Raw genomic sequence first — 27,928 nt, forward strand, 5'->3', positions numbered from 1 at the left:
GAAGAAAAACAAAACTTGAAGGGTAATTTATAAAACCATGATTCATGACAGTAGATATTCAATTCAATTCTGCTCTTTCCTATATATTTCTGTGGCTGGGTGAATGAAATGTGTAACTGCACTTTTCTGAAAATACCAGGCTGGTTATTGCTTTCAGTTCTTGAACCTAGGAAGAAAGTTCTATTTGAGTAATTCTATAGTTATCTTTCCTCCCTGAAAATATAGTTTTAATAATCTGAAAATACCAGGTTATTGCTTTAAGTTCTTGGACCTAGGAAGAAGGGCCTGGGTTAAGCAAAGAAGTGGGATGTATATAACTTGTTGCTACGTAGAGGGCAAATCCAGCCCCCACACCCAGCTCTGTTTTGACTCTGAAGCAGGAATATGATCCTATCTTACAGTGGCTGCACCAGCGTGCCGAGTCAATGCCCCTTTTCTGCAGCGAGGAAATTTGGGCCCATGCCATTCTAGTAACGAGTCATTACTCAGTAGGAAAAGTGCTGACACCTTCACCAGCCTTTGCCTCTTGACGAAGACCAATGGAGAGTGAGGATGGAGTCCCAGTGCTGATGCCAACAGATTTGTTGCTGATTTTTCTTGTAGCCTCTTAGAAAGTCGTGCCTACTAAAGAAACAAGGGGCCCTGCTAGACATCTAGGGAGCACTTTTTATATGCATACCTTTATGCTTCAGGATAAAAATGAATTATATTAATAGTAGGTCCTCCTTCTAGAACACAAAACTAGAGTGAATTTCCGAAGCATTTTCCCACTGGCCACCTGCTCTGAGTTCCTGTGGGATTAATTAAGGCAGGGAAGAGGTTGGTGCTGTCTCTGCTGATGGAGAATGTAACTATTTTTGACATTCAGTGTTTTTATTTCCTGGATTAGGAGTGAACTAGCACTTCATACTTGATAAAGAACTTTCCACATAGTTTTAGTTTAAACACCTATTCTCTGTTTTACCTCCTCTAAAAGGAACATACTAATGACTATAAGTAAATTTTCTCTCTTAATGCCCCAATTTGCATGTTTGATTACTAGGCTTAGCATTCCCATCCCATTTATCATCATAGTCACTAAGGATTCAAATAGTAAGGCAAAGAAATAGAAGACAGAAAAATCAAGATTTCTTCCCAATTTTATACCATTCTGATAGCACCTCTGTTTGCAAAAATGTAAAGCTCTATTGTTTAATCACCAAAATTGCAGACACTTACTGTGACCATGAACTTGACATCAGAATTACATGAAGCTTATGTCTAGGATTTTAATTCATTCTTTGGTTCAAATGAAGCAGCCATCACTCCTCTAAACCCCAATGACAGCAGTACCACGTTCTAGAAATGCTTTGTAGAATATGTCATTGCTACTGTCACTGTTGTTATCATTATTACTTTTATTAAGACAACCACCATTAGAATCATATATTTTTTCATTTGATCTGTACAGCCACCATATGAGGTAGTAATTATTTTTTCTATTTTATAAATGGTGAAACTGAATCTCAAACCACCCAACTGACTAGTGGCAGGACACAAGGTTAAAATACTGAGCTGAGATTCAATATCAGAGCTTCTAACTCTTGGCTCCACATTCTTTCTTGGCACTGCATCATTTCTTTTCTTTTTTTTTTTTTTTTTTTTTTTTTTTCTTTTTTGAGACGGAGTTTCACTCTGTGGCCCAGGCTGGAGTGCAGTGGCACGATCTCGGCTCACTGCAAGTTCCATCTCCCGGGTTTACGCCATTCTCCTGCCTCAGCCTCCCAGGTAGCTGGGACTAGAGGCGCCCGCCACCATGCCCGGCTAATTTTTTTGTATTTTTAGTAGAGACGGCGTTTCACTGTGTTAGCCAGGATGGTCTCGACATCATTTCTATAGCAGTAGTGTAACTAGCCAAAAAATAGAAGATTGCCAGGTTTCCATAAGCATATCAAGATTTGTTGACATCCATTCTGAATGAAGTCAGTTACTGTTGCTATAATGAAAAGGATCTACCAAAAGGTCCAAGTATAATTTGACTATCTGGTTACCATATTCTGCTCACATTTCCATATTAAGGTATATGAACTGAGAAATACAACCAGATGAGCCATCTCAGTCCGCATTTACACATGAACAGATTTTATCTTAAAATTTAAACACTTCAGAGGGTGTTTAGTAACTCCTGGTGAAACTTCTCCTAAAGTTGAGAATTCTTTGGAGAAACTTGAGAAACTCCATGCAAAATCTGCCTTTTATTAACTTAATCTTTACATCAATAAAATCAGGAAGAAGTTTCAGTTTTGCTTGAGCCACAGGAATGATCTGAGATTCTTATTTTTTTTTATCTTAATTTTTATTTTTTTGAGATGGAGTCTCACTCTGTCGCCCAGGCTGGAGTGCAGTGGCATGACCTCAGCTCACTGCAACCTCCCTTCTGGGTTCAAGCGATTCTCCTGCCTCAGCCTCTCGAGTAGCTGGGATTACAGGCACCCACCACCACACCTGGCTAATTGAGATTCTTATTAATATTTCTAGACATTACACTAAAACAGAGCCACAGTTAATTTTGATACTTAAATCATACTTAGAAAAACACAAGTAAACATACCTGCTCCTCATCTACTTCTACTTTACAGTGGTGATTTAGAAATTAACCTTATTTTATATCGATGTTGCAAGCACTGGCTTGTGATCATTCTCGTTCATTATACTTAATAAGACCATGTTTTCAGAGTGCTTTATCAATTTATTGGTTGAAAGGAGCTCTCTAACCATAAATTTCCACCACTAAGTGGAGGCTAACCTTCAGCAGAAAGCTGGTCATCACCATTATTGCTGTGCAACAGATGGAGAGGCACGCTGCAGGCATAATAAAGAAGGAGAGAAGTAGACTATGAAATATAGGAAAATGAGGTTCACTAAAAAGGATATCAAGGAAGTCCAAATGGCCTGCACTTGAAAATAATCCAGTCCAAAAAGAAGGCTTTTTTGTGGCTGAATCATATGTGCTTTATCTGTCAAAAATGTTCTAGAATAAATGAAAATATTCTCACCTCATTAAATTTCCTAGGCATTGATCGATATTGCTAATCTCACTGTTTGAGTGTTTCCAAACCCAACTGCTTGGCTGAAACCCTTTGTGATGAGAAACTTCACATATTGGGTATTTATGAGATTCTTACTTCTGTTCCAGGATCTAGTGTTATGGACATGTATCCTTTGACTAGGATGATACAAGATACCAAACAGGTTCCTCACACTCATGAACGAGAAATCAATGTCATGCTTTACAACAAATATTTTCACCAAGTACTCACTATCTGCTCTGAATCCATAATTAGGGTAAGTACCTATTGGCTTTTCAAACAGAAAAAAGGCAAAGCAGATACAATTTTCTCTTCTTAAAATAAATCATTGAGTGATTAAGCAAATGTAGCGGCACATATGATGAGACCATACATTAGAGTGATTTTTAAGCTTTCATGAGTAGGTGAAAAACAAGCATTTTAATTAAGCCAGTTCAGACTGCTTGCTGTCAACCCACATGCTCCATTGAATAAACATGGCTACTTTTCACTATCAAAATAGGAATTTTAAAGGAAATATATCAAGGAGATAGAACTAGTCTGCATTTTTATTTTTATTTTTTTAACGGAGTATGGGAAGAGGATTTATGTTAAGAAGGAAGGGGAATAAATTTATAGGTGTTTACTGTAACCCCTGTAGATTCAGAATACTTGCCAAGAGCCTTAAGTCTCTGTGATCTTATTTAATCTTCACAACAGTTCTCTGTGGACAGATAAAGAGTTTCATTTTAAAGATGAGGAAACTAGGGCTCAGAGAGATCAAGCAACATAGCTGGGATAAGCATGAGGGCTGGAATATGAACCCAAGTTTTTCTGATGTAAGTACCCATGCCCTTTCTGCCGCATTCCTCCAGCCTAGCTGCCAGAGGCATTTGAACCAGAGCAACTCCGTCTTGAATGAGGCTGGGTAAAATGAGGCTGAGACCTACGGGGCTGCATTCCCAGATGGTGAAGGCATTCTAAGTCACAGGATGAGATAGGAGGTCGGCACAAGACACAGGTCATAAAGACCTTGCTGATAAAACAAGTCACAGTAAAGAAGCCGGCCATATCCCATCAAACCCAAGATGGCGATGAGAGTGACCTCTGATCTTCCTCACTGCTACACTCTCACCAGCGCCATGACAGTTTACAAATGCCATGGCAACGTCGGGAAGTTACCCTATATGGTCTAAATAGGGGAGCCATGAATAATTCACCCCTTGTTTAGCATATCATCAAGAAGTAACCATAAAAACGGACAACCAGCAGCCCTAAGGGGTTGTTTATGGAGTAACCATTCTTTATTCCTTTACTTTTTTCATAAACTTGCTTTCGCTTTACTCTGTGGACTTGCCCTGAATTCTTTCTTGTGTGAGATCCAAGAACCCTTTCTTGGGAGTCTGGATCAGGACCCCTTTCCTGTAACATAGCCATCACAGCATTTCCTAGAGGCCAGGGCTTGTGGCCATGCTAACTGTGTCCATCATTATGACCACTGAAGTCATCTGGCAGTGATGGCTGGAGGTGTGTGCTTCAGGTGTTTGTCCCTTCATTTCATGCATGCTCTCCAAAAGGAGATTAAGTTTAGACTAGCAGACAGCATTCCTCTGGGGACCCTTCAAATTACCTCTCAGTCTCTGACTTCTGTGATCGTTTGCTGGAGATTTTCTCAAGTGAGAATCTCCTGAGTTCATGATATTAGTGCATTTCTGGTAATGTCTAAAGAGAGAGGTAGAGGAAAACAAAAACTGAAACCTGTCCTGCTTTCGTGCAGTCAGTATTTCATGCAGTCACCTCTTACGGGGAAAATGTCATCCCTGTGTGGGATAAAAGAGTGGAAAAGAATATATGAAGGTGAGTTTTCTTGCCAGGTTGGTTGGAGAGAGATCACACTGCAGGCCAGGAGATAGGTGACCCCTGAGACCCATTCATGCAATGACCCACATTCCTCTTTCTCCCTTAAGAACCCCGTCTATAACCAGGGACACGCAGAAGTTAAAAGCACGGACTCTAGGGCCAGACTGACTTCACTCAAATCCCAGCTCTACCACTTCCCCGACAAGTGGCCCTTCATTATCTGGCCCCCAGACTATCTCATCAGCTCCATCCCCTCCACACTCCCCCTTTCACCCAGCTACAGTGGCTTTCTTTCCATTCCCTGGAGGAAAGATGAACTTTCTCACCCCGGCACTTTGTATATGCTGTCCTCTCTGCCACAATACCTACAGTGCCATCATTCTGTGCTGCCGGTTCAGTGCTGGCACGTTATGGCAGTGCAATTTACATCTGAGCATGGCAACTCCATGAAGGAGAGACTCAGACAGAAAATCTGCAGGTCTAAGGTCTCTACTGTGTTTCCAGAGAGAGATAATGATGACTCTTGAGTCTTGACATGTCTCTAGATTTTCTGATTACACTCATCCTAATTACACAGATGGCCTCCTCTGAGGTCAGTCTCTTTCTCTCTGTCTCTCTCTTTCTCTCTGTATATGTGTCTCTCTCTCCTGTTCTCTCTCTCGCTGGACCCATGTCTCTAGTCAGAACATTCCTAGGAAAGGTCAATGAGCTCTTCCCTCAGGATTCTTCTCTCAGGTCCCATGCTTTTAACCACAGATCCTGTCCCACGATCCTTGGCTAACTAGGATGAGTGTCACCAGGGAATAAATCCAGTTCGTATTTCTTTTGTCTCCTGAGCTTTGCAACTGTTCCATTTCTAACCTTGCTTCAGGCTTACAGTACCAACTGACCACTTCTTCCATGGCCAGGGGCTGCGTGGAATAGAGTCCCTGCCTGTCAGCCCTCCATTTGCAGCAGACACAGTACGGGAGAGCACAGTAACTATTAAACGCACTTTATCTTTCAGAACTATCTTTGATCAAACCAACACTCAGGGCAGAGTGCTAGGAAATGTGTTAGATGTACAGAGTTCCATCTGTGAGGCTGTTGTGAATATGGTGTAATTCTGATGAGAATTGAAGGGCTTATTCCAAGGGATTGTTTGATATTTTTGTTCTTTCCCACAGGTATGGGAACTCGAGACTGGGCTCCAAGTATACCAGATTTTAGACCCTCATGGTTTCAATATTGAAGTGACTTCTGCAGCTGTCGATGAAAGTGGATTTCTTTTTGCCACAGGAGCATATAACGGTCAGACTAACATCCAGAATGTGGCGTCTCTGCTTTAGTGTCCTGAGAATTTCTGCCAAAAACGCTTTCGTTCTTTGGGGTAGAAGGAGAGATGAAGCAGGCTGGAATATGTCTGGGTGCCAGTGAAACTCCTGTGCCTGGGTGAACAGTGGTAGAGTCCCTTATCTAACAGGCATCAATGTCTTGATATGGATGTTAAAAATGATTCCTCACATTGCATTTACATAGTCGCTTTAACAGTTTGCAGAAGTCTTTTGCATATGACATCTCATCTAATCCGTGTTGCACTGACTCATCCTATCGTTCCACTTTTGGGTACCATCAGCCAAGAGACAGACATCGGATTCAGTGCTAGCTAACAATAGTTTTACCGACAGTAGATTTCTGGACCAGACAAAACATCCAGCCAACTTTTTCACATTACTCCTAGAGTTCTATATTGGAGTTGTTCACATGTCTAGCCTTGCGGAGGGCATGTGCCACGCCAAACTTGAGAGGATGCCAGGCCCAGGTTGGGGTGGGCTGTTTGATGTGCCTTACACTATGCAGCACTGGTAGGACTTCCGGGAACTAAAGAGCTACAGACTGCCCTGCCTTTCACCCCACTCACTACGTACTAAATGAAAGAACTGCTTTATCTAGACCATATGACCAATTGCATGCACTACTCTGAATATATTTACCCTAGGCCTACACGCATAAGCCAACTGCTGAATTGAGTGAGCATACTGATGTGTGAAAGTCTGACTTTTTTAAGTGTGAGCAGATGACAACACCATGTGAAATAAAATCATGAATACTGAGTCGATGGGGTATGAATAAATGCAACTGCCCTTCACGTGGACCAGTTCTTGAGAAAGCAGTCTTAGCTGTTCCATAAGCACACCCTGCATAGACATGAAATGTAGTTGTTGAAATTCTGAGCAATGTACACAATTATTATCACGCAGAAGCATTAAGCCATTCAATATATGACTGACAATAGTATTGTTTATATGCAAGCAAGCCATATTTTATGTTGTTAGTTCTAGAACCTAGAATTCTTTCAGATATTGAGTTTGTCCTTCTCAAAGGTACATATGTTAAATTTATTTTATTGTGTTTATTTATTTGGAGTCGGAGTCTCACTGTGTTGCCCAGGCTGGTCTCAACCTCCTGGCTTCAAGTGATCCTCCCTCCTTGGCCTCCCGAGTATCTGGGGTTACAGAAGCGAGCCACTGTGCCAGGCCCTCTTGGTTAAATTGACAGAGATCCAGGACACCCTGGGAAGTGAGATTCTCTGACTCCCAGTGAAGTTCAAACCATAAGCCACTGGTCTCCTCTCATTACCACCCATCACCTGGGAAAAGCTGAGGAGTACATCCCCCTGCTCTCTGCGCCACTAAATCTGACTGCCCAAGTCCCAAGGTAGCAGGAAATTTGGACAAGGAGACTGGCCTCTGCATAACCCAGGAATGTCTGAGAACACGATAATGTCTTTTAATTGTTTGTGTGACTGTTTTCCTATAATGCCACAGAGTCCTTGAGGGTGGGCACTATGATTATTCATTAAGTACCCCCAGCTCCTACCACAGTGCTGAGTATAGAGGGAGTATTTAATCGACGTTTAATGATGTTGTTAGTGGCCAACAAACAAATACTGGGGGTGTGAGTGTTGCTGATGGGGAGAACCTGGTGCAGGGGAAGGAAAACAGTGCAGTGAAAACACTCTGGGTGTCGAGCAGGATTCGAGCTGAGGGATAAGAAAGGGGGTAGGGTTAAAGGAGGAGAGGAAAAGACCTGTGGTTCACTGGAGTCTGAACTTGAGGTCACCACTATAAGAGCCCATGTGAGAAGAGAATGCTCTCCTCTGAGCAATGACCTAGAAATAGGCATTCCACAACTATACTGTTTATCATCCCTCTGGCCCCTTCTTCCAGGTCCCCCAAAGCAAATGAATGAAGTTAACAATAAAGAAAGTATCTCCACCCATTTGAACTGCTACAATGGAATGCCATAGAGTGGGTGGTGTTTAAAAAAAAAAGTTTATAGCAGATTTATTGATAATAACCAAAAACTGAAAAACAAACCATTTTTCAACATATGACTGGTTAGACAAACTACAGTACATCAATACAGTGGAATACTATAGTTATTACAAGTAATACAAAGAAACAAACTAGTTATATTTCCAGCAGTTCAAATGTATCTGAAAGACACTAACAAAAGACAAAAGTCGACCTCATCCATTTCAGTTCTTTTTTTTTTGAGATGGAGTCTTGCTTTGTTGCCTAGGCTTGAATGCAGTGGTGCAGGGTCTTGGCTCACCGAAACCTCTGCCTTCTGGGTTCAAGCGATTCTCCTGCCTCAGCCTTCTGAGTAGCTGGGGCTACAGGCGCCTTCCACCACGCCTGGCTAATTTTTGTATTTTTAGTAGAGACAGGGTTTTGCTATGTTGCCCAGGCTGGTCTCGGAACTCCTGACCTCAAATGATCTGTCCACTTCGGTCTCCCAAAGTGCTGGGATTACAGGCAGGAGCCACCACGCCCAGCCAATAACATTCTTGAAATAACAAAATAAAATGTCTTCAAAATGACAGACTTTTAGATAAGTAAAACAGCTTACTGATTACCAAATAGTGACAGTGGGGGTTGTGGTGACTACGAAGGTTAACACAAAAGTTCCTGTGGATTGATGGAACATTTCTGTATAATGGTTGTGCAAATTTATACACACAGTAAAATTGTGAAGAATTAGACACATATACACAAGAGTGCATGTAAAAAACTGGTAAAATCTGGACAAGGTCTGTTGTCTAGTTAATGGGATTTTCTAATGTCAATTTGCTTGTTTTAGGACTATACTGTAGTCACATGGGCTGGAAGCAATGGGGGAAGTTGGGACAAGATACACAGGACTTTACTATTTTTGCAACTTTCTGTTTCTTTTTATTTTTCAAAGTTCAAAACAATGTAGAAGGCTAACAAATTTTGCCAAACACTGAAACACTGATATAAATCTTTAAATTTTTACATTAGTTGAGGTCTCAAATGTCATATATCAGATTAATTAAAATGCTTTAAGCACTATCAGAATTGGAGCTGACAGTGTCTCCTTGGTATGTAATAAGATGGAAAGAGTGTTGGGCCCACACTGATATCTATAAAAAAGCAAGCTGATCTATGAAATCAGAACTTTTCTTGAACCTATGTGAGAATCGATGTTGCAGGCAAGTAGCCTGAAATAGAAGGACAGACACAGGCACTTCCGGGGAAAGACAGGACACAGTTACTGGCTAACCTAGGGCAGTGATGAGAAGGAAATGGGGCTGGCATTCAGATGGGTGAGAATGTAGTCAGATTTGTAAGAACTGCTGAGATCTGAGTGTAGGATAGCATGAGAGTACAGCGCTTCTAAAAGCCAGAAACACAAAGGGAGTGTGCGTCCATTCCCATGCTCCTCACACGGCTCATCACATGTCACACAGGGCTGGCCTCCCTCATGGTGCAGATCTGGGAGACAGGAACAGCCTACACTGTGGAGCCACAGAAAGTCCCACCAGCATCCGTCTTACTGACAAAGCAAACGCCTAAGCCACTGAGGGAAGGGCGGCAAACCCTCCTGCTGATATTGTAGACGAAGACCTACTGTAAGGGAGACAGAGCTGAGCAAGTTGTTCTCTACCTCTTGAGGGGAGGTAGGAAAACCTCCTGGGCTCAGCCCATTTGACATGCTTTACCACTCACGGCAGGAGGACTGGGTGTTTTCCAACAACAGAAATCGATTTCTCTCAGTTCTGGAGGCTGGGAAGTTCGAGATCAAGGCGCTGGCAGATCTGGCGTCTGGCAAGGGCCCACCTCCTGGTTTATAGATGCTGCCTTCTCACTGTGTTCTCACATGACAAAGGGGTAAGGCAGATCCTTGGGGCCCATTGTATTACTTACTTTTCTTTCTTCATCTGAGTCACAGCAGATCTGAATTTGGAGCCTTTTTTACAAAGGCACTAATCCCATTCATGAGGGTTCTACCCCCATGACCTAATCATCTCCAAATACCATCATATCGAGGATTAGGTTTCAAACAGAAAGTATAATTTTAAATGTAAGAAAAACACTCGGTCAGGCACGGTGGCTCCCGCCTGTAATCCCAGCACTTTGGGAGGCCGAGGCGGGTGGATCACAATGTCAGGAGATCGAGACCATCCTGGCTAACACGGTGAAACCCCGTCCCTACTAAAAATACAAAAACATTAGCCGGGCGAGGTGGCGGGCGCCTGTAGTCCCAGCTACTCGGGAGACTGAGGCAGCAGAATGGCGGGAACCTGGGAGGCAGAGCTTGCAGTGAGCCCAGACCCTGCACCACTGCACTCTAGCCTGGGCGACAGAGCGAGACTCCGTCTCAAAAAAAAAAAAAACAAAAAACAAAAAACAAAAAACCGAAAAAAGAAAAACACTCCATACTTTTCTTTCACTTTCCTCCCATGTAACGAACAAAACCAATCTCCAAGCTTGGCAGATTCTTACCGACTGGGATTCCCTCCAACTTTTTATTATCTAATAAGAGCTAACGTCCTAAAACATGTCAGCACATTAAGAAATGTGATAGATTACTGGAATGATCTTTCGCTGTGAATAATAATTGTGGCATGGTAGCGAACATTCCCATGTTCGGGACGGCGTGTTTAGCACACTGAAAAGTGTTGGGAGAATAAAAACAGAAGAGACTCACTTAAGAGCAAAAGCTTAGTAGGAGAGCCTGAGGCTAGATTTCAAGGCGTTGCCTGGTCCTGTTTATTTTTATTTTTTCAGCCGGTGACAAATCAAGGCATACAGGAATAAATTTCATGCACAGCAAGCCAGGGAAGACTCACCCATCTGAGTAGGGAATAAATATAGGATAAATTGTTGGCAGAAAACTTTCGATCAGATGAATTTTCTCTGAGCAAAAAGCCAAGCTTTCTCTAAGTCACTTTTACCCACATAGTCTTTTTCTCTGTATGCTCAGGAACAGTCAGAATCTGGGACTTTGGCAGTGGGCAGGAGATGAAAGTGTTGCCGGAGGGGAAAGACTGGAAGGAGGAGGAGCACTGCCTACAACGCCTCGTTTTCCTCAAAGCCCAAGAAAAACACCAGCACCTGGTCCTGGCCTTGGAGCGCAATGGGACTATCAAAATGATCCAGGTTTATAATCCCATTTCATATTCGTACTGCAGGTGCCCTTTTTGGGAAAATCAAATGAGTCCATGGATAATCCCCACCCAGGTAACGCCTCTCTTGGTAGCCAGCTGAAGATAGTGTTTATCCTCAACCTTCTCGTGATGCTCCTCATTAACTTTGCCCAGGTTCAAGCAAAGAGCGAAAAAGAATCCCTGCCCAGTCACCACATGCTGCCCATCAAGCTTCCGCTGAAGGGTTAGTCAGGGTCTCCTAAGGCGGGTGTCCAGAAGGTTAAATTTATACCCAGCTGCTACCTCGGACATGCTTTATACCCTCACATGGGGATAATTCACTGCAGAACTGCTTTCCGGCAGGCTTTGCCCCTTATCACCCATAATGCATTCAGGGATGCTCAAGTCACTTTTCCAGCTTGTCACCAAAATCGCTTTGTTTATTTTAAGGTTAATGATGCAATCTGCCCAGGGCTGTTTGGGGAGGATTGAGGTAGACTAATTTATTTTTCCTATGACTCTATTACCACCTCGGAATGCTAATGTCCTCTTCAAATTTATAATGAAGACTAGATCATTTATCCTGGCTATTGAGCGGATCTCACCCCGTCACCTTGAACTCAAGGACTCATTGCCTTTATTATTCCCCTTCTGAAAGCTAAGACCAGAAAAAGAAAAGTCTTGAATAGCACAGCAATCATGAAGCACCAGCTTAAGATGACTGATGACCTAAGAACGGGAAAAAAGGAGTAAAAAACTTCCCTGATGTACTATACTCTTCTCTTGTCTGAGCAATCCAAAATGGCACTGTAGAAGGCATTTCTTAGTAATACACTCTAAAACAAAATGAAATGTTGATTTTTGCTTTATAAAGTGCCGTTGTTCATCAAGATGCCCTTCCTACCAGACAATGTCTGTTGTCACAAATGCTCCTTTTTTGAGGGCTACAACAAGTAGCATGGAATTATTCACTCACCAAAATTGTTTTTAGTTCTACTGCAGCATTTTTTACTTTGATTATTCTGGTTCTGCATTTAGAACCTGCAGATGGATCTTGGTAAGAACTGAAAACCTCTCTTATTTATATTTGTATTCTTGGCCATGCCCAGAGTAGGTGCTCATTAAGGATGGAAAGAATAAAAAAATAAAGAAAGAACGAACCTCTTCGAAGGTAGACAACAGTAAATTTATGAGCGGTATTTGGAGAACTTTTACCAATGTTAGAGCGGGCAGCCTTATAATATAATGTTGAAAGTGTACTTATTTACTTATTATTATTAGTTTATTATTATTATTATTTACTAAATCTGCCTATTTGAAATAAAATAATTTGATTTACATACTTATTTTCTAGAATACTTTCATTCATTCATTTTTTTCAATGACCATTTACCAAATATTTACCATGTTCCAGAAGGATATTCCCTTTCACCATGAAATTCATAATTTAATAGGAGTTGCACTGATCCCCCTATTACAAGTGTTGTGAGTGTTTTCACAAAGTGCCTCAGAAGCTTGTGTGGTGGGATGGTTGTCAGACTAATTGGGTAGCCAGGACATTTTTTTTTTCCAGCTAAAAACGGAACAAGATTTATAATAGATTTATTTCCCTAAATTCCAAACCCCGCTTCTCTGTTTGCACCAGAAACTGCAAGCTGGACAGGTGGAAGTTGGAGCTGAGAGTGGAATGGAGGAAAGATAAACCAAACCTCTATCCTCCTAGACTCCCAGCTGCCTTAAAAACAAAAACAAACAAAAAAGCAAACAACGCCCCCACACCCCAGCAAACCAAAAAGCCAAAATCTGCTTCAGTAATCACATTCAGTTATTCAGGAAACACTGCTGATGCATTATGAGTTGTATGAGCTGAGAAGGGTCTCCAAAGTATCATGTACTTTTAAAAGTGTTCAAACAGTCCTTAATGGCTTAAATATAATATCTCTCTTACACTTCTGTTCTTGGTTTTATTTTCTCAAGTCTCAGAAAAATGCTTGTGCAACTGCCCGCTCTGGGCACAAATCATGGCCGTGCTGAATATTCTGGGCATGATTTCCTAAGCCATGTAACAAGAGGGCAGACTGTAAATTGACTGGCCTATTAATACAACTTCATAGACAACAAGAGAAGAAAACAATGATTCTTCTCATCATCTCAGTTTTAAGGGGATAGAACTGCATTCTGCCTATATGAAACCTTTGGCAAATTTGAGAGAAATCTGCCCCCAAGTCATTGTTGACAAAACCATAGGTTGGTGAGAGATTACTGTTCTAACATAATAAACAAAGCACTGTGGGGGTTTCCAGGAAGATGATTGATCTCAACATCATTCAAATTCTAAAGACCCCCTTACTTACCTTCCTTTTATCCACAGTACTTTAGATCTACTCATAAAGCTATATTTGTGTGTCCTTTAAAGTAAATGATCTTTCTTTATGAAGCAATTAACATAATAGTGCTCTTAGCATTATATGAACTGCTGTTTTCCTAGATAACTGATTCCTAAAGACCTACCAGCCAATTCCAATATAAGACAAAAGATTTTACCAAGTAGAGATGAAATGTAGAAAAAAAGGGTAACTTTTGACAACGCTACTTTTACTTCTTTTAAATTTTAAGATTGTATCTTTCCTACTGTTTTGTATTACTATAGCCTTTCTTTTCATAAAATAATGTTAGTAGAGTTTCCCATCTCCTTCTCCCTCACGTCCTCACTTGGTAAAATTGAATGTGAGTGACTCTAGGTCAATCTTCAAAAGGTATTTCGTAAATTCTACTGCTCTGTGAATTCAGAAAGTCTGAGAGCCACTGTCATAGGAGATTCTATTGAAACCCGATTCTATTGACACCCGTTAAGCCTGTTAAAAACCACTGTCGGGTCGGGTGTGGTGGCTCATGCCTGTGATCTCAGCACTTTGGGAGGCCAAGGCAGGAGGATCGCTTGAGGCTAGGAGTTTGAGACCAGCCTGGGCAACATAGTGAGATGCCATCTCTACCAAAAAAATATAAAAATTAGCCAGGCGTGGTGTCACACACCTGTAGTCTCAGCTACTTGGGGAGCTGAGGTGGGAGGATTGCTCGATCCTGGGAAGTCAAGGCTGCAGTGAGCCATGAATGCACCACTGCACTCCAGTCTGGGCGACAGAGCAAGACTGCCTCAAAAAGACACAAAAAAACTAAACCACTGTCACTAACTCATACCACCAGGTAGGCACATAAATCTAACTAAGCGATTACTCAGTGTAATACAATGTTGAAAGTGTACTTATTTACTTATTATTATTAGTTTATTATTATTATTATTTATGAAATCTGCCTATTTGAAATAAAATAATTTGATTTACATAGTTATTTTCTAGAATACATTCATTCATTTTTTTCAATGACCATTTACCAAATATTTACCATGTTCCAGAAGGATATTCCCTTTCACCATGAAATTCATAATAGGAGTTGAATTCATAATTTAACACTTGGTCACTCTTGAGATACTGCTGAGATTCATTCCTTCTGTCCCACAATGGCACAAACTCTAAACAAAGACTCCACCAGTACGCAGGAGTACTATTGGCCCATACTTTTAAATTAACATGGATATGAAATAACAGAGGCCTTAGGGCAACAACTAAAATCAAAGTTTAAAAAAATGGAAGGACTTTTATCCATCAACTAGCTAAAGTCCTAATTTTGCAAATAAGAAAATTAGGGCCAAAGAAAAATAGGGCGAAAGAAGGTATGTACCTTGCCCGAGGTCCTACAAGAACAAAGACTAGAAACCAGCTGTCTTCACTCCTAGGCCAATATTCTCTCCACTTTTCCATAACTGCTCGTCAACATAGAAAGAGTCCTGTACTGCAAGCAAAATAATTGACCTTAAAATTTTGACTTTTGTTCCCATATAACAATTCAAAAATTAAAAATTAATGGCCTCTCATCAATAATAACCAGTTATAAAATACAAATATGGCCCAGCACAGTGGCTCACGCCTGTAATCTTGGCAGTTTGTAAGGCCAAGGCAGGCAGATTGCTTGAGGCCAGGAGTTCAAGACTATCCTGGCCAATATGGCAAAACCCCATCTCTATAAAAAACACAAAAATTAGCTGGATGTAGTGGTGCGTGCCTGTAGTCCCACCTACTTGGGAGGCTGAGGTGGGAGGATCACCTGAGCCTGGGAGGCAGAGATTGCAGTGAGCCAAAATAGCACCACTACACTCTAGACTGGACGACAGAGCAAGGCACTGTCACACACACTCATGAAAGAAAACATAAACAAAGTACAGGTGGAATAAATGATCACATCACAATAGCAAACAAAAGTATAAGGTACCTAAAATAAACATAGCAAGAACTATGCAAAAGTTTTGTGGAAATACATCTTAAAGGATGTGAAAAGAATCTGAATAAATGGAGAGATATACCACATCCATAGATGGGATACGGCAAAGGTATCATGATTATGTTCAAATTAAAAATAAAAGCTGGTCTTAAAAAACAAAGTGAAAAGACAAGTCACAGACCATGAAAAGACCACTGAACCCCAGCTAACTGAAGAAGGGTTAGAAACCAGGATATGTAAAGAACTCCCCAAACTGCAGAAAAAAAAAATCCCCACAAATAGCCCAATAGAAAAATGAACAAAGGACAGGTAAGGAAATCCAGATGGCTCGCAGACACATGAAAAAATGTTCAACTCACAACAGTCAGGGAAATATTATTAATGGTTAATATAACGAATATGTTTAAAAAAATAGTTTAAAAAAGTTTTTTTAATAGTGGTAAGTAGTTTTCATTTTTAGTATCTCATTTTATACACTTTATAAAAGGTCTGGGATATATGTGCAGAACGTGCAGGTTTTTTTTTTTTCTTTTCTTTTCTTTTTTTGAGATGGAGTCTCGCTCTGTCACCAGGCTGGAGTGCAGTGGCATGATCATGCCTCATTGCAACCTCTGCCTCCCGGGTTCAAGCAATTCTCCTCTTGCAACCTCAGCCTCCCGAGTAGCTGGGACTACAAGTGCATGCTTGGTAGCCCAGCTAATTTTTGTATTTTTAGTAGAGACGGGGTTTCACCATGTTGGCCAGGACAGTCTCGATCTCTTGACCTTGTGATCCACCCGTCTTAGCCTCCCAAAGTGCTGGGATTACAGGCGTGAGCCACCACACCTGGCCCGTGCAGGTTTGTTACATAGGTATACATGTGCCATGGTGGTTTGCTGCACCCATCAACCCGTCACCTACATTAGGTATTTCTCCTAATGCCATCCCTCCCCTATCCCCCACCCTCTGAAAGGCCCTGGTGTGTGATGTTCCCCTCCCTGTGTCCATGTGTTCTCATTTTTCAGCTCCCACTTATGAGTGAGAACATGTGGTATTTGGTTTTCTGTTCCTGTGTTGTTTGCTGAGAATAATGGTTTCCAGCTTCATCCATTTCCCTGCAAAGGACATGAACTCATCCTTTTTTATGGCTGCATAGTATTCCATGGTGTGTATGTGCCACAGTTTCTTTATCCAGTCTATCATTGATGGGCATTTGGGTTGCTTCCAAGTCTTTGCTATTGTGAATAGTGCCACAATAAACATACATGTGCATGTGTCTTTATGGTAGAATGATTTATAATACTTTGGGTATATACCCAATAATAGGATTGCTGGGTCAAATGGTATTTCTGGTTCTAGATCCTTGAGGAATTGCCACACTGTCTTCCACAATGGTTGAACTAGTTTACACTCCCACCAACAGTGTAAAAGCATTCCTATTTCTCCACATCCTCTCCAGAATCTGTTGTTTCCTGACTTTTTAATGATCGCCACTCTAACTGACATGAGATGGTATCTCATTGTGGTTTTGATTTGAATTTCTCTAATGACCAGTGATGATGAGCTTTTATTCATGTTTGTTGGCCGCATAAATGTCTTCTTTTGAGAAGTGTCTGTTCATATCCTTTGCCCACTTTTTAATGGGGTTGTTTTTTTCTTGTAAATTTGTTTAAGTTCCTTGTACATTCTGCATATTACCCCTTTGACAGATAGATAGATTGCAAAAATTTTCTCCCATTCTGTGGGTTGCCTGTTCACTCTGTTGATAGTTTCTTCTGCTGTGCAGAAGTTCTTTAGTTTAATTAGATCTTATTTGTCAATTTTGGCTTTTGTTGCCATTGCTTTTGGTGTTTTAGTCATGAAGTCTTTGCCCATGCCTATTTCCTGAATGGTATTGCCTAGGTTTTCTTCTAGAGTTTTTATGGTTTTAGGTCTTACATTTAAGTCTTTAATCCATCTTGACTTAATTTTGTATAAGATGTAAGGAAGGGGTCCAGTTTCAGTTTTCTGCATATATGGCTAGCCAGTTTTCCCAACACCATTTATTAAATAGTGAATCACTTCCCCATTGCTTGTTTTTGTCAGGTTTGTCAAAGTTCAGATGGTTGTAGATGTGTGGCATTATTTCTGAGGCCTCTGTTCTAATTGATTGGTCTACATGTCTGTTTTGGTACCAGTACCATGCTGTTTTGGTTACTGTAGCCTTGTAGTGTAGTTCAAAGTCAGGGAGTGTGATGCCTCCAGCTTTGTTCTTTTTGCTTAGGATTGTCATGACTGTATGGACTCTTTTTGGTTCTATATGAAATCTAAAGTGGTTGTTTCTCATTCTGTGAAGAAAGTCAATGGTAGCTTGATGGGGATAGCATGGAATCTATAAATTACTTTGGGTAGTATGGCCATTTTCACAATACTGATCTTCCTATCCATGAGCATGGAATGTTTTTCCATTTGTTTGTGCCCTCTCTTATTTCCTTGAGCAGTGGTTTGTAGTTCTCCTTGAAAAGGTCCTTCATATCCCTTGTAAGTTGTATTCCTAAGTATTTTATTCTCTTTGTAGTAATTGTGAATAGGAGTTCACTCATGATTTGGTTCTCTGTTTGTCTGTTGTTGGTGTATAGGAATGCTTGTGATTTTTTAACATTTATTTTGTATCCTGAGACTTTGCTGAAGTTGCTTATCAGCTTACGGAGATTTTGGGCTGAGACCATGGGGTTTTCTAAATATACAATTGTGTCATCTACAAATAGAGACAATTTGACTTCCTGTCTTCCTGTTTGAAAGGGTATTAAAAATTAGTTTTAAAATGTCCCATTTCATATTCATCAGGCAAAACATTAAGAAAATCAAATAATACCAAGTGTTAGCAAGAATATGAAGAAAGGGGAACTCTCATCTACTCCTGGTGAGAGTGAACATAGCTAAACACTACCTAGAGAAGTGGTTTGGTGATAGCTAGTAAAGTTGAAGATGTGCTTATCTTATAGTTAGGTAATTTTACCCCAGATATATGCTGTAGAAACTGTGCCGCCTGTCTGTAAAGGAAAGCAGTACCAAATTGGCACTCTGAACATCCGTCAATAGGGCAATGGATAAATATATTGTAGTATGTCTATATAATACGATAAAGCAGTTTAAAATAAATAGACTGGAGTTCCATGAAATAACCTGTATAAATCTCAAAAGCATCCTATTGAGTGAAATAAGAAAGTTGAAGAAGAATCCATATAGTTGGATAGCATTCATAAAATGGCTTAAAGTTTGACAGCACTATCATATATATGTAGAACATATATGTATGTATATGTAGAAATATTAAAACTTTCATGACTAACATCATATTCACATTACTGATTACTCTAGGGAGGGAAGAAAGAGGAATTATATTAATAAGCAAGGAAGAGATGGGGTTGAAGATTTGGTAAAGCTAGATGGTGGATACATCAGTGTAGGTTCTATTTTCTCTATCTCTTTAAAACAGTTCAAAATAAAATAATTAATTGAACTTTTCATGTACTACTGGATTTCTATTAAAGGGCAAGGAAGATGATATTTACCTCATGGTGATCTGGGAGCTGCCCGATGTTGTGCCTTTCCTACAAGATGGGAAACATGCTGTGCATCTGAGAGTGTCTACTAGAGATAGGAACATGGCTATTCCTTTCCCAGATGTCGAGTTAATAGTTGAGAGGAATGTTTCTCAACCTTCTAATGTAAGTTTCCTCTCTTAGTTTCTTTTTAACTTTTGCTTTTTGTTATGGAAATTTACAAACATATATAAAGGTATAGAAAATAATACAAAGAGCTTCTATGTGTTATCGCTCAGCTTCAAAAATTTTCTGTGTATGGCCAAACTTATTCTTTATTCCCAGCTCTTCACCATGACCACCACCAATGGATTTTTTTTTTTGATACCGGGTCCTGCTCTGTTGCCCATGCTAAAGTGTAGTGGTGTGATCATAGTTCACTGCAGACCCCAACACCTGGGCTCAACTGACTCTCCTGCCTCAGCCCCCCAAAACGCTGGGATTATAGGCATAAGACACCGTGTCTGGCCCACCAATGGATTTTGAAGCAAATCTCAAACATTATGTCATTTCATCCCTTTATATTTCAGTATATATGTCTAAACAATAATGACTATTTCAAAAATAATACCATTATTTTCTAAAATATATTAAAAATAATTTGTAAGAAGTTGTTAATCTCATCACATATTCATTCAGTGTTCAAATTTTCCAGATATCCTTATAATTTATTTCTTATAATTGGTTTCAACAACCAAGATCCAAACAAGGTCTATTTGTTGCATTTGGTTGGAAAAATCTGTTAAATATCTTTCTTTTCTCTCTCCTTGTAATTTATGTCCTGAAGAAGCTGGACAGTGATGCCATAGTTTTCCACATTCTAGATTTTGCTGATTGCACCCTCATGGTGTTATTTAAGAAGTTCCGCTGTACTTCCTGCAATCTGGCAGTTAATCTGGTGGCTTAATTGACTACAACATGGATTTTTTTTTTTTTTTTTTTTTTTAGCAAGACTCCTTCATAGGTGCTGTCCTGTATTCCATCAAGATTCTCATAATGACCAGTTGTCTTTTTTTTTTTTGCATCTCAGCAGTCACTGATGATCATTACCTAGGTCTATTATTTTCATTCAAAGTTGCCATGCTGCCTTTCTGCTTTATTTACTACTGGAATGTGTCTTTAAAGAAAACCTCTCCTTTATCAAATACTTGGTTACACTGAGGTACAGTTTATATAGAAAAGCAAACTAATTCATGATTTGCTTTTTTATAAAAAAAAATTTATAATTTTTTAATCAAAAATTTATATTTATCAGTTTTAAAGTGGAGAATAGGTTTCCTAGCATCTTCCAAAGGTGGTCCGTGAATTTTGTTTATTTAATATCATTATTGACTCACAAATTTAAATGTTCTTGATGTGTTTCAGTCCATTTAATTTGTTATTATTATTATTGATGCCCAAACTGTCCCATCTGAAACTGGTTGGAGCCTCTTCAGGCTCCTGAGTTCCTCTGATGTGACCTCAGAAGCTCTGGATAGCTTCCAGGTATGACAAGATGATCCAGGCTCATCTTGTACATTTCTTTCCAGATCTAAAATCCACTATTTCTCCAACATATTCTACTTCTTTTCAGTGAGAAATAGTATTTTTAAAAACCACAACCTGGGTTCTAGAGCTGCCCACTGCCACTAGGTTGGTTCTTATTTTTAGACTTTCTCAATAGACAGCTAAGAAAACACATTAAGAGAAAAAGAACTACTATTTTGCACTGATATTCCCAGTTCAAATGTAAGGTTATATGGCTTTTACGAATTTTATTTTATTTTATATCTTTCTCTCAGAAAATTTTGATTTCTACTGATATAAGCATCATTACTTATTTGCTTTATGCTATTATTTATATAATGTATTCTTCTACATAATATACAGGTTCTTTATGTCATTTTATATGTTATCATTGTACATTACATTATATTCTAGTTTCAGAAAACAATAAAATTTCTAGGAACATGATACCTGACACAGCTCAGAATCTTGCTTTTTTTGCAGTTCTTTTTGTCCTTAGGGCGTATAGCATGTGGAATGTACTGTCAAATTACTGTGCTTTAAAATTGCTTAAAATAATTCCTTGTACCACCAACTCTATATATGGTTAAGTTTGCTTCATTTTTCAAATGTATTGCATTTTTAAAATTCAGTTTTGTCTTATTGTTATGTAAAACATTTCAATACTTCTAAGATTAAATTACAAAACAAGTTCTATTCTGAGCTACAAAACAAAGTCTATTGTATTCATGTCTTTTCCACCGTGTTCTTTCCTTAACCTATAGTTAACTTTTTGTTTTTAAGTTTTTGGTTTATGTTTCCATGCTGTTTTTAAAAAATATAATCAAATACTTGGTTCCCTCTCCACCTTCTTAGGCAAATGATAGAATACTATTTACATCCCTGTATTCCCTGCTTTATTTAATAATCTATTTGAGACCATTATAAGCCGTACATAGAGATCTTCATCTTCCTTTTTTTTTAAATTGTGGTAAAATACACGTAAAGTAATATTTACCACTTAGACTACTTTTAGGTGTACCGTTAGCGACATTAAATACATTCACATTGTTGTGCAACCTTCATCACCCAGCCATCTCCAGACGCTTTCATCTCGCAAAACTGAATCTCTGTTTATTAAACAATAACCCCCTATTTCCCCTTCCCTCTAGCTCCTAACAACCAGCATTCTAATTTCCATCTCTATGAATTAACTTACACTGGGTATATCATATAAGCAGACACATATGGTATTCATCCTTTGTGACTGGTTCGTTTCACTTAGCATGATGTCCTCAAGGCTTGTCTATGTGTAGCGTATGTCACAGTGTCCTTCCTTTTAAAGGCTGAACATTATTCCATTGTATGCATAGAACACATGTTGTTTACCCATTCATCCATCAATGGATACCTGGGTTGCTTTCACTTTTTTGCTATTAATAGCAATGCTGCCATGAACATGGGTGTACACATATTCATTTTTCTTTACTTATTTTTTCTTTTTTAAATTATACTTTATATTTTAGGGTACCTGTGCACAACGTGCAGGTTTGTTACATATGTATACATGTGCCATGTTGGTGTGCTGCACCCATTAACTCGTCATTTACATTAGGTGTATCTCCTAATGCTATCCCTCCTCACTCCCCCCACCCCACAATAGGCCCTGGTGTGTGATGCTCCCCTTCCTGTGTCCAAGTGATCTCATTGTTCAATTCCCACCTGTGAGTGAGAACATAAGGTGTTTGGTTTTCTGTTCTTGCGATAGTTTGCTGAGAATGATGGTTTCCAGCTGCATCCATGTCCCTACAAAGGACACTAACTCATCCTTTTTTATGGCTGCATAGTATTCCATGGTGTATATGTGCCACATTTTCTTAATCCAGTCTGCCATTGATGGACATTTGGGTTGATTCCAAGTCTTTGCTATTGTGAATAGTGCCGCAATAAACATACGTGTGCATGTGTCTTTACAGCAGCATGATTTATAATCCTTTGGGTATATACCCAGTAATGGGATGGCTGGGTCAAATGGTATTTCTAGTTCTAGATCCTTGAGGAATCGCCACACTGTTTTCCACAACGGTTGAACTAGTTTACAGTCCCACCAAGAGTGTAAAAGTGTTTCTATTTCTCCACATCCTCTCCAGCACCTGTTGTTTCCTGACTTTTTAATGACTGCCATTCTAACTGGTGTGACATGGTATCTCATTGTGGTTTTGATTTGCATTTCTCTGATGGCTACTGATGATGAGCATTTTTTCATGTGTCTGTTGGCTGCATAAATGTCATCTTTTGAGAAGTGTCTGTTCATATCCTTTGCCCACTTTTTGACGAGGTTGTTTTTTTCTTGTAAATTTGTTTGAGTTTTTGGTTGGTTCTGGATATTAGCCCTTTGTCAGATGAGTAGATTGCAAATTTTCTCCCATTCTGTAGGTTGCCTGTTCACTCTGATGGTAGTTTCTTCTGCTGTGCAGAAGCTCTTTAGTTTAATTAGATCCCATTTGTCAATTTTGGCTTCTGTTGCCATTGCTTTTGGTGTTTTAGACATGAAGTCCTTGCCCATGCCTATATCCTGAATGGTATTGCCTAGGTTTTCTTCTAGGGTTTTTATGGTTTTTAGGTCTAACATTTAAGTCTCTAATCCATCTTGAATTAATTTTTGTATAAGGAGTAAGGAAGGGATCCAGTTTCAGCTTTCTACTTATGGCTAGCCAGTTTTCCCAGCACCATTTATTAAATAGGGAATCCTTTCCCCATTTCTTGTTTTTGTCAGGTTTGTCAAAGATTAGATGGTTGTAGATGTATGGTATTATTTCTGAGGGCTCTGTTCTTTTCCACTGGTCTATATCTCTATTTTGGTACCAGTACCATGCTGTTTTGGTTACTGTAGCCTTTTAGTATAGTTTGAAGTCAGGTAGTGTGATGCCTCCAGCTTTGTTCTTTTGACTTAGGATTGTCTTGGCAATGTGGGCTCTTTTTGGTTCCATATGAACTTTAAAGTAGTTTTTTCCAATTCTGTGAAGAAAGTCATTGGTAGCTTAATGGGGATGGTATTGAATCTATAAATCACCTTGGGCAGTATGGCCATTTTCACGATATTGATTCTTCCTATCCATGAGCATGGAATGTTCTTCCATTTGTTTGTGTCCCCTTTTATTGCATTGAGCAGTGGTTTGTAGTTCTCCTTGAAGAGGTCCTTCCCATCCCTTGTAAGTTGGATTCCTAGGTATTTTATTCTCTTTGAAGCAACTGTGAATGAGAGTTCATGCATGATTTGGCTCTCTGTTTGTCTGTTACTGGTATATAAGAATGCTTGTGATTTTTGCACATTGATTTTGTATCCTGAGACTTTGCTGAAGTTGCTTATCAGCTTAAGGAGATTTTGGGCTGAGACGATGGGGTTAAATATTTCATGTGAATGGATGTACCATTGTTTATTCAACTAGTCCCCTGTAGATAAGCATTTGGGTTGTTTTTAATCTTTTCCAATTAAAAGTAGTGCTGCAACAAATAGCAGCATATTATATATATATATGTGTGTATATATATATGAAAAAGACTTATGATTATTTCCAAGAAGTAGTTCCTGATAACCAGAAACCTCATCTACACCCAGATTCCCAGAACTTAGCATTGCCATGGCAAAAAAGGCCACACACAAAATGAAAACACTAATAAGAAACTGGAAAAAATATGTGGAACTTATATCACAAAGGACTAATATTCATAATATATCTTCCTAATTATTTATATATACATATTGTATGTATGTATATCTATATGTACATATCTATGTGTACATAGATATATATTTCTAATATATCTAATATACAACAAACTTTTAAAACCTTAGAAGGAAAAGAACAACCTAGATAGAAAATTGATGAAAGATATGAAGAAATAGTCTATACATGTACTAGCAAGATGCTCCACTCATTATAAGATAAATGCAAATTAAAGTATATATACACTTTATGAAATAGATATATACTTTATGAAATATATATATATATATAGAGAGAGTTGGTTTCCATTGTTGACAGTGTGTCTTTGGGATAGATTCAAGAAGAGGGATTGGGTTGCTGGGTCAAAAAGCAAATGCTAATATAATCTTCCTAGACATTACGAAACTCCCCTCCACAGATGTTACAGAGCTCTGCATTGCCCCTAATATGTGAGACTGCCTATTTCCCCACAGCCTTGCCAACAGTGTATATTATAGTCAAACTTTGGAACTTTTTCAAATCTAGATGAGAAATCAAAACAAGTGCCTTTATACTTGAACAAGTGAGAGCAAAATGAGAAGTGTTTTTAAAAAGATAAAAACCTATGAAAAGAGAAAGCTGGAATTTTATTAACTGACATTGAAAAATCTAGTTAAAATTACATGATGTAAAAATAGTGAAATAATAATTGGCCAGGAAAGAACGAACAACCATTCTGTGACCTTTTAATACAGCCCCAAACTTAGCCTTCCTGTTAAAATATAATTTGGTATACTTTAATTTGCATTTATCTTATCATGAGTGAGGGGAGCATCTTTTTAATACACATATGGACTATTTGTTCATATCTTTTGTTAATTTTTCTATCTAGGTTGTTGTTCTTTTCCTTCTAATGTTTTAAAAGCTTTTTGTATATGAGATACGTTAGGAATATATATATATATGTATATATAAATAATTAGGAAGATATATTATGGATATTTGTCCTTCATGATGTAAGTTCCACATATTTTTTCCAGTTTCTTATTAGTGTTTTCATTTTGTGTATGGCCTTCTTTGCCATGGCAATGCTAAGTTCTGGGAAGCTGGGTGTAGATGAGGTTTCTGGTTATCAGGAACTACTTCTTGGATATAATCATAAGTCTTCTTCAGGCTTTGTTCAGGTAATCCATTTGTCTATCTAAAAATACGCTGGTGCAGTGGCTTACGCCTGTAATCACAGCACTTGGGAGGCTGAGGCGGATGGATCATGAGATCGAGACCATCCTGGCCAATATGATGAAACCCCGTATCTACCAAAAAAACAAAAATTAGCTGGGCATGGTGGCGCGTGCCTATAGTCCCAGCTATTCGGGAGGCTGAGGCAGGAGAATCGCTTGAACCCAGGAGGAGGAGGTTGCAGTGAGCTGAGATCACACCACTGCACTCTAGCCTGGCGACAGAGTAAGACTCCGTCTCAAAAAAAATAAAAATAATAAAAATAGTAATTAAAAAAAACACATCTATCTATCTAAAAATAACTCGTCTCTCTAAAAATCGGCAGCTCTTTTAAATTCTCTGAGATTTTAAGGACAAGTTTGTGATAGCAAAAACATCACAAAATGGTTGGTCACTGTTTCTAGCCAATTACTAATTTGATCATTTTTACATCATAAGATTTTAACTAGATTTTTCAGGGTCAGTTAATAAAATTCCAGCTTTCTCTTTTTATAGGCTTTTTTTTTTTTTTTTTTTTTTTTTTTAAAGCTTCCCTTCTTGCTCTAGCAGCATCACTTGGTCAACTGTAAAGGCACCTGTTTTGTTGTAATTTTTTTTTTAATGGTTATTTTAAAACCTAAATAAGGAAAGTATATCATCAGATTATTTTTTTCAGGATATTCTCTGAATTCCAAAATTGTAATTAGTCTTAAAATAGCCAGCCTTAATTTCTCATAATAAAGGAATATTAAAGTACTTGCCCATGATTAAGTTCTTAGTGATAGAGCTTCAAAAGTTATGCACCCAGAGTTTTTAACCTGCAATCCACTGGCTGTCTGTCCATGGGTAGACTTTGGGGGTCTAAAAAGCCTCCGAAATTGTATGCAAAACTTTTTTTCTGAAGAGTGCAAGGTTCACAGCTTTTTCTTTCTCAACATTTTATTATGAAAATTTCTAGACATTAGAAAAGTTGAAAAATTTAGAGCGGACATCCATATATTCGTCCACTTAAATTTTACTATTAACATTTTGCGGTCTTTGCTTTATCATATATTTATTCATCGGTTCATCTTCTACTCACCCTTATATCCGTCTTATTTTAAAAATATATTTCAAAGTAAGCCGAAGGCATTGATACATATCACACCTAAACACTTCAGTGTATGCATCATTAACTAGAGTTCACTGTTTATGGTTTTGCTTTTAGTAAAATGTACATAAAATAAAATGCACAAAATTGAAGCCGCTATTCAATGAGTTTGAAGAGAAACATAAACAACCAGAACCCCTAGCAAGATAAAGAACTTCACCATCACCCCAGAAAGTTCCTTCATGTCTCTGCCTATTCAATATCTGCTCTTTACCCAAAGGCAAACACTGTTCTAATGTTTTTCACCAAACATTTGTTTTTTCCTATTCTAGAATGTCACATAGTGGAGTAATATAGTATACATTTAAGGTTTTGTTCATTTAGCATAATGCTTTTGAGATTTGTCTGTGTTGCTGCATGAATCAGTAGCTCACTCAGTTTTATGCCTCAGTAGTATTCAACTGTACCTCTTTTTTTTTTTTTTAAGATTCTTGAAGTGTTTGTGACCAAGAAATGTTAATAACAACAGGTACAACTGGGAAATATTGACGGTTCAGTTCCAGACCATGACAATAAAGCAAGAAATTGTGGGTTTCCCAGTGCACACATAAAAGTTATATTTAGGTCGGGTGTGGTGGCTCATGCCTGTAATCCTAGCACTTTGGGAGGCTGAGGCAGGCGGGATCACTTGAGGTCAGGAGTTCGAGACCAGCCTGGCCAACATGGTGAAACCCCATCTCTACTAAAAATACAAAAATTAGCTGGGTGTGGTGACATGTGCCTGTAATCCCAGCTACACAGGAGGCTGAGGCAGGAGAATGACTTGAACCTGGGAGATGGAGGTTGCAGTGAGCCGAGGTCGCACCATTGCACTCCAGCCTGGGTGACAGAGTGAGTCTCTGTCTCAAAAAAAAAAAAAAAAAAAAGTTGGCCGGGTGCAGTGGCTCACGCCTGTAATCCGAGCACTTTGGGAGGCTGAGGCGGGAGGATCACGAGGTCAGGAGATTGAGACCATCCTGGCTAACCCGGTGAAACTCCATCTCTACTAAACATACAAAAAATTAACCGGGCGTGATGGTGGGCACCTGTAGTCCCAGCTACTGGGGAGGCTGAGGCAGGAGAATGGCGGGAACCTGGGAGGCGGAGCTTGCAGTGAGCCTAGATAGCGCCACTGCACTCCAGCCTGG

The 27,928-nt window shown here is 39.2% G+C and overlaps 1 protein-coding gene across 1 annotated transcript in view; it reads left to right on the forward strand.

Moving 5' to 3' along the window:
- The window catches only part of WDR64 (WD repeat domain 64), a 158,234-nt gene that overhangs the window by 88,892 nt on the left and 41,414 nt on the right, over window positions 1-27,928 (forward strand). Inside the window, exons 12-15 of the mRNA XM_007989939.3 lie at window positions 3,176-3,324; window positions 6,074-6,197; window positions 11,181-11,356; window positions 19,191-19,367. Of these exons, the coding sequence (XP_007988130.3) occupies window positions 3,176-3,324; window positions 6,074-6,197; window positions 11,181-11,356; window positions 19,191-19,367 (626 nt within the window). The remainder of the gene's footprint in view (window positions 1-3,175; window positions 3,325-6,073; window positions 6,198-11,180; window positions 11,357-19,190; window positions 19,368-27,928) is intronic.

The sequence above is a fragment of the Chlorocebus sabaeus genome, chromosome 25 (genome assembly GCF_047675955.1).
Source record: "Chlorocebus sabaeus isolate Y175 chromosome 25, mChlSab1.0.hap1, whole genome shotgun sequence".
Lineage (NCBI taxonomy): Eukaryota > Metazoa > Chordata > Mammalia > Primates > Cercopithecidae > Chlorocebus > Chlorocebus sabaeus.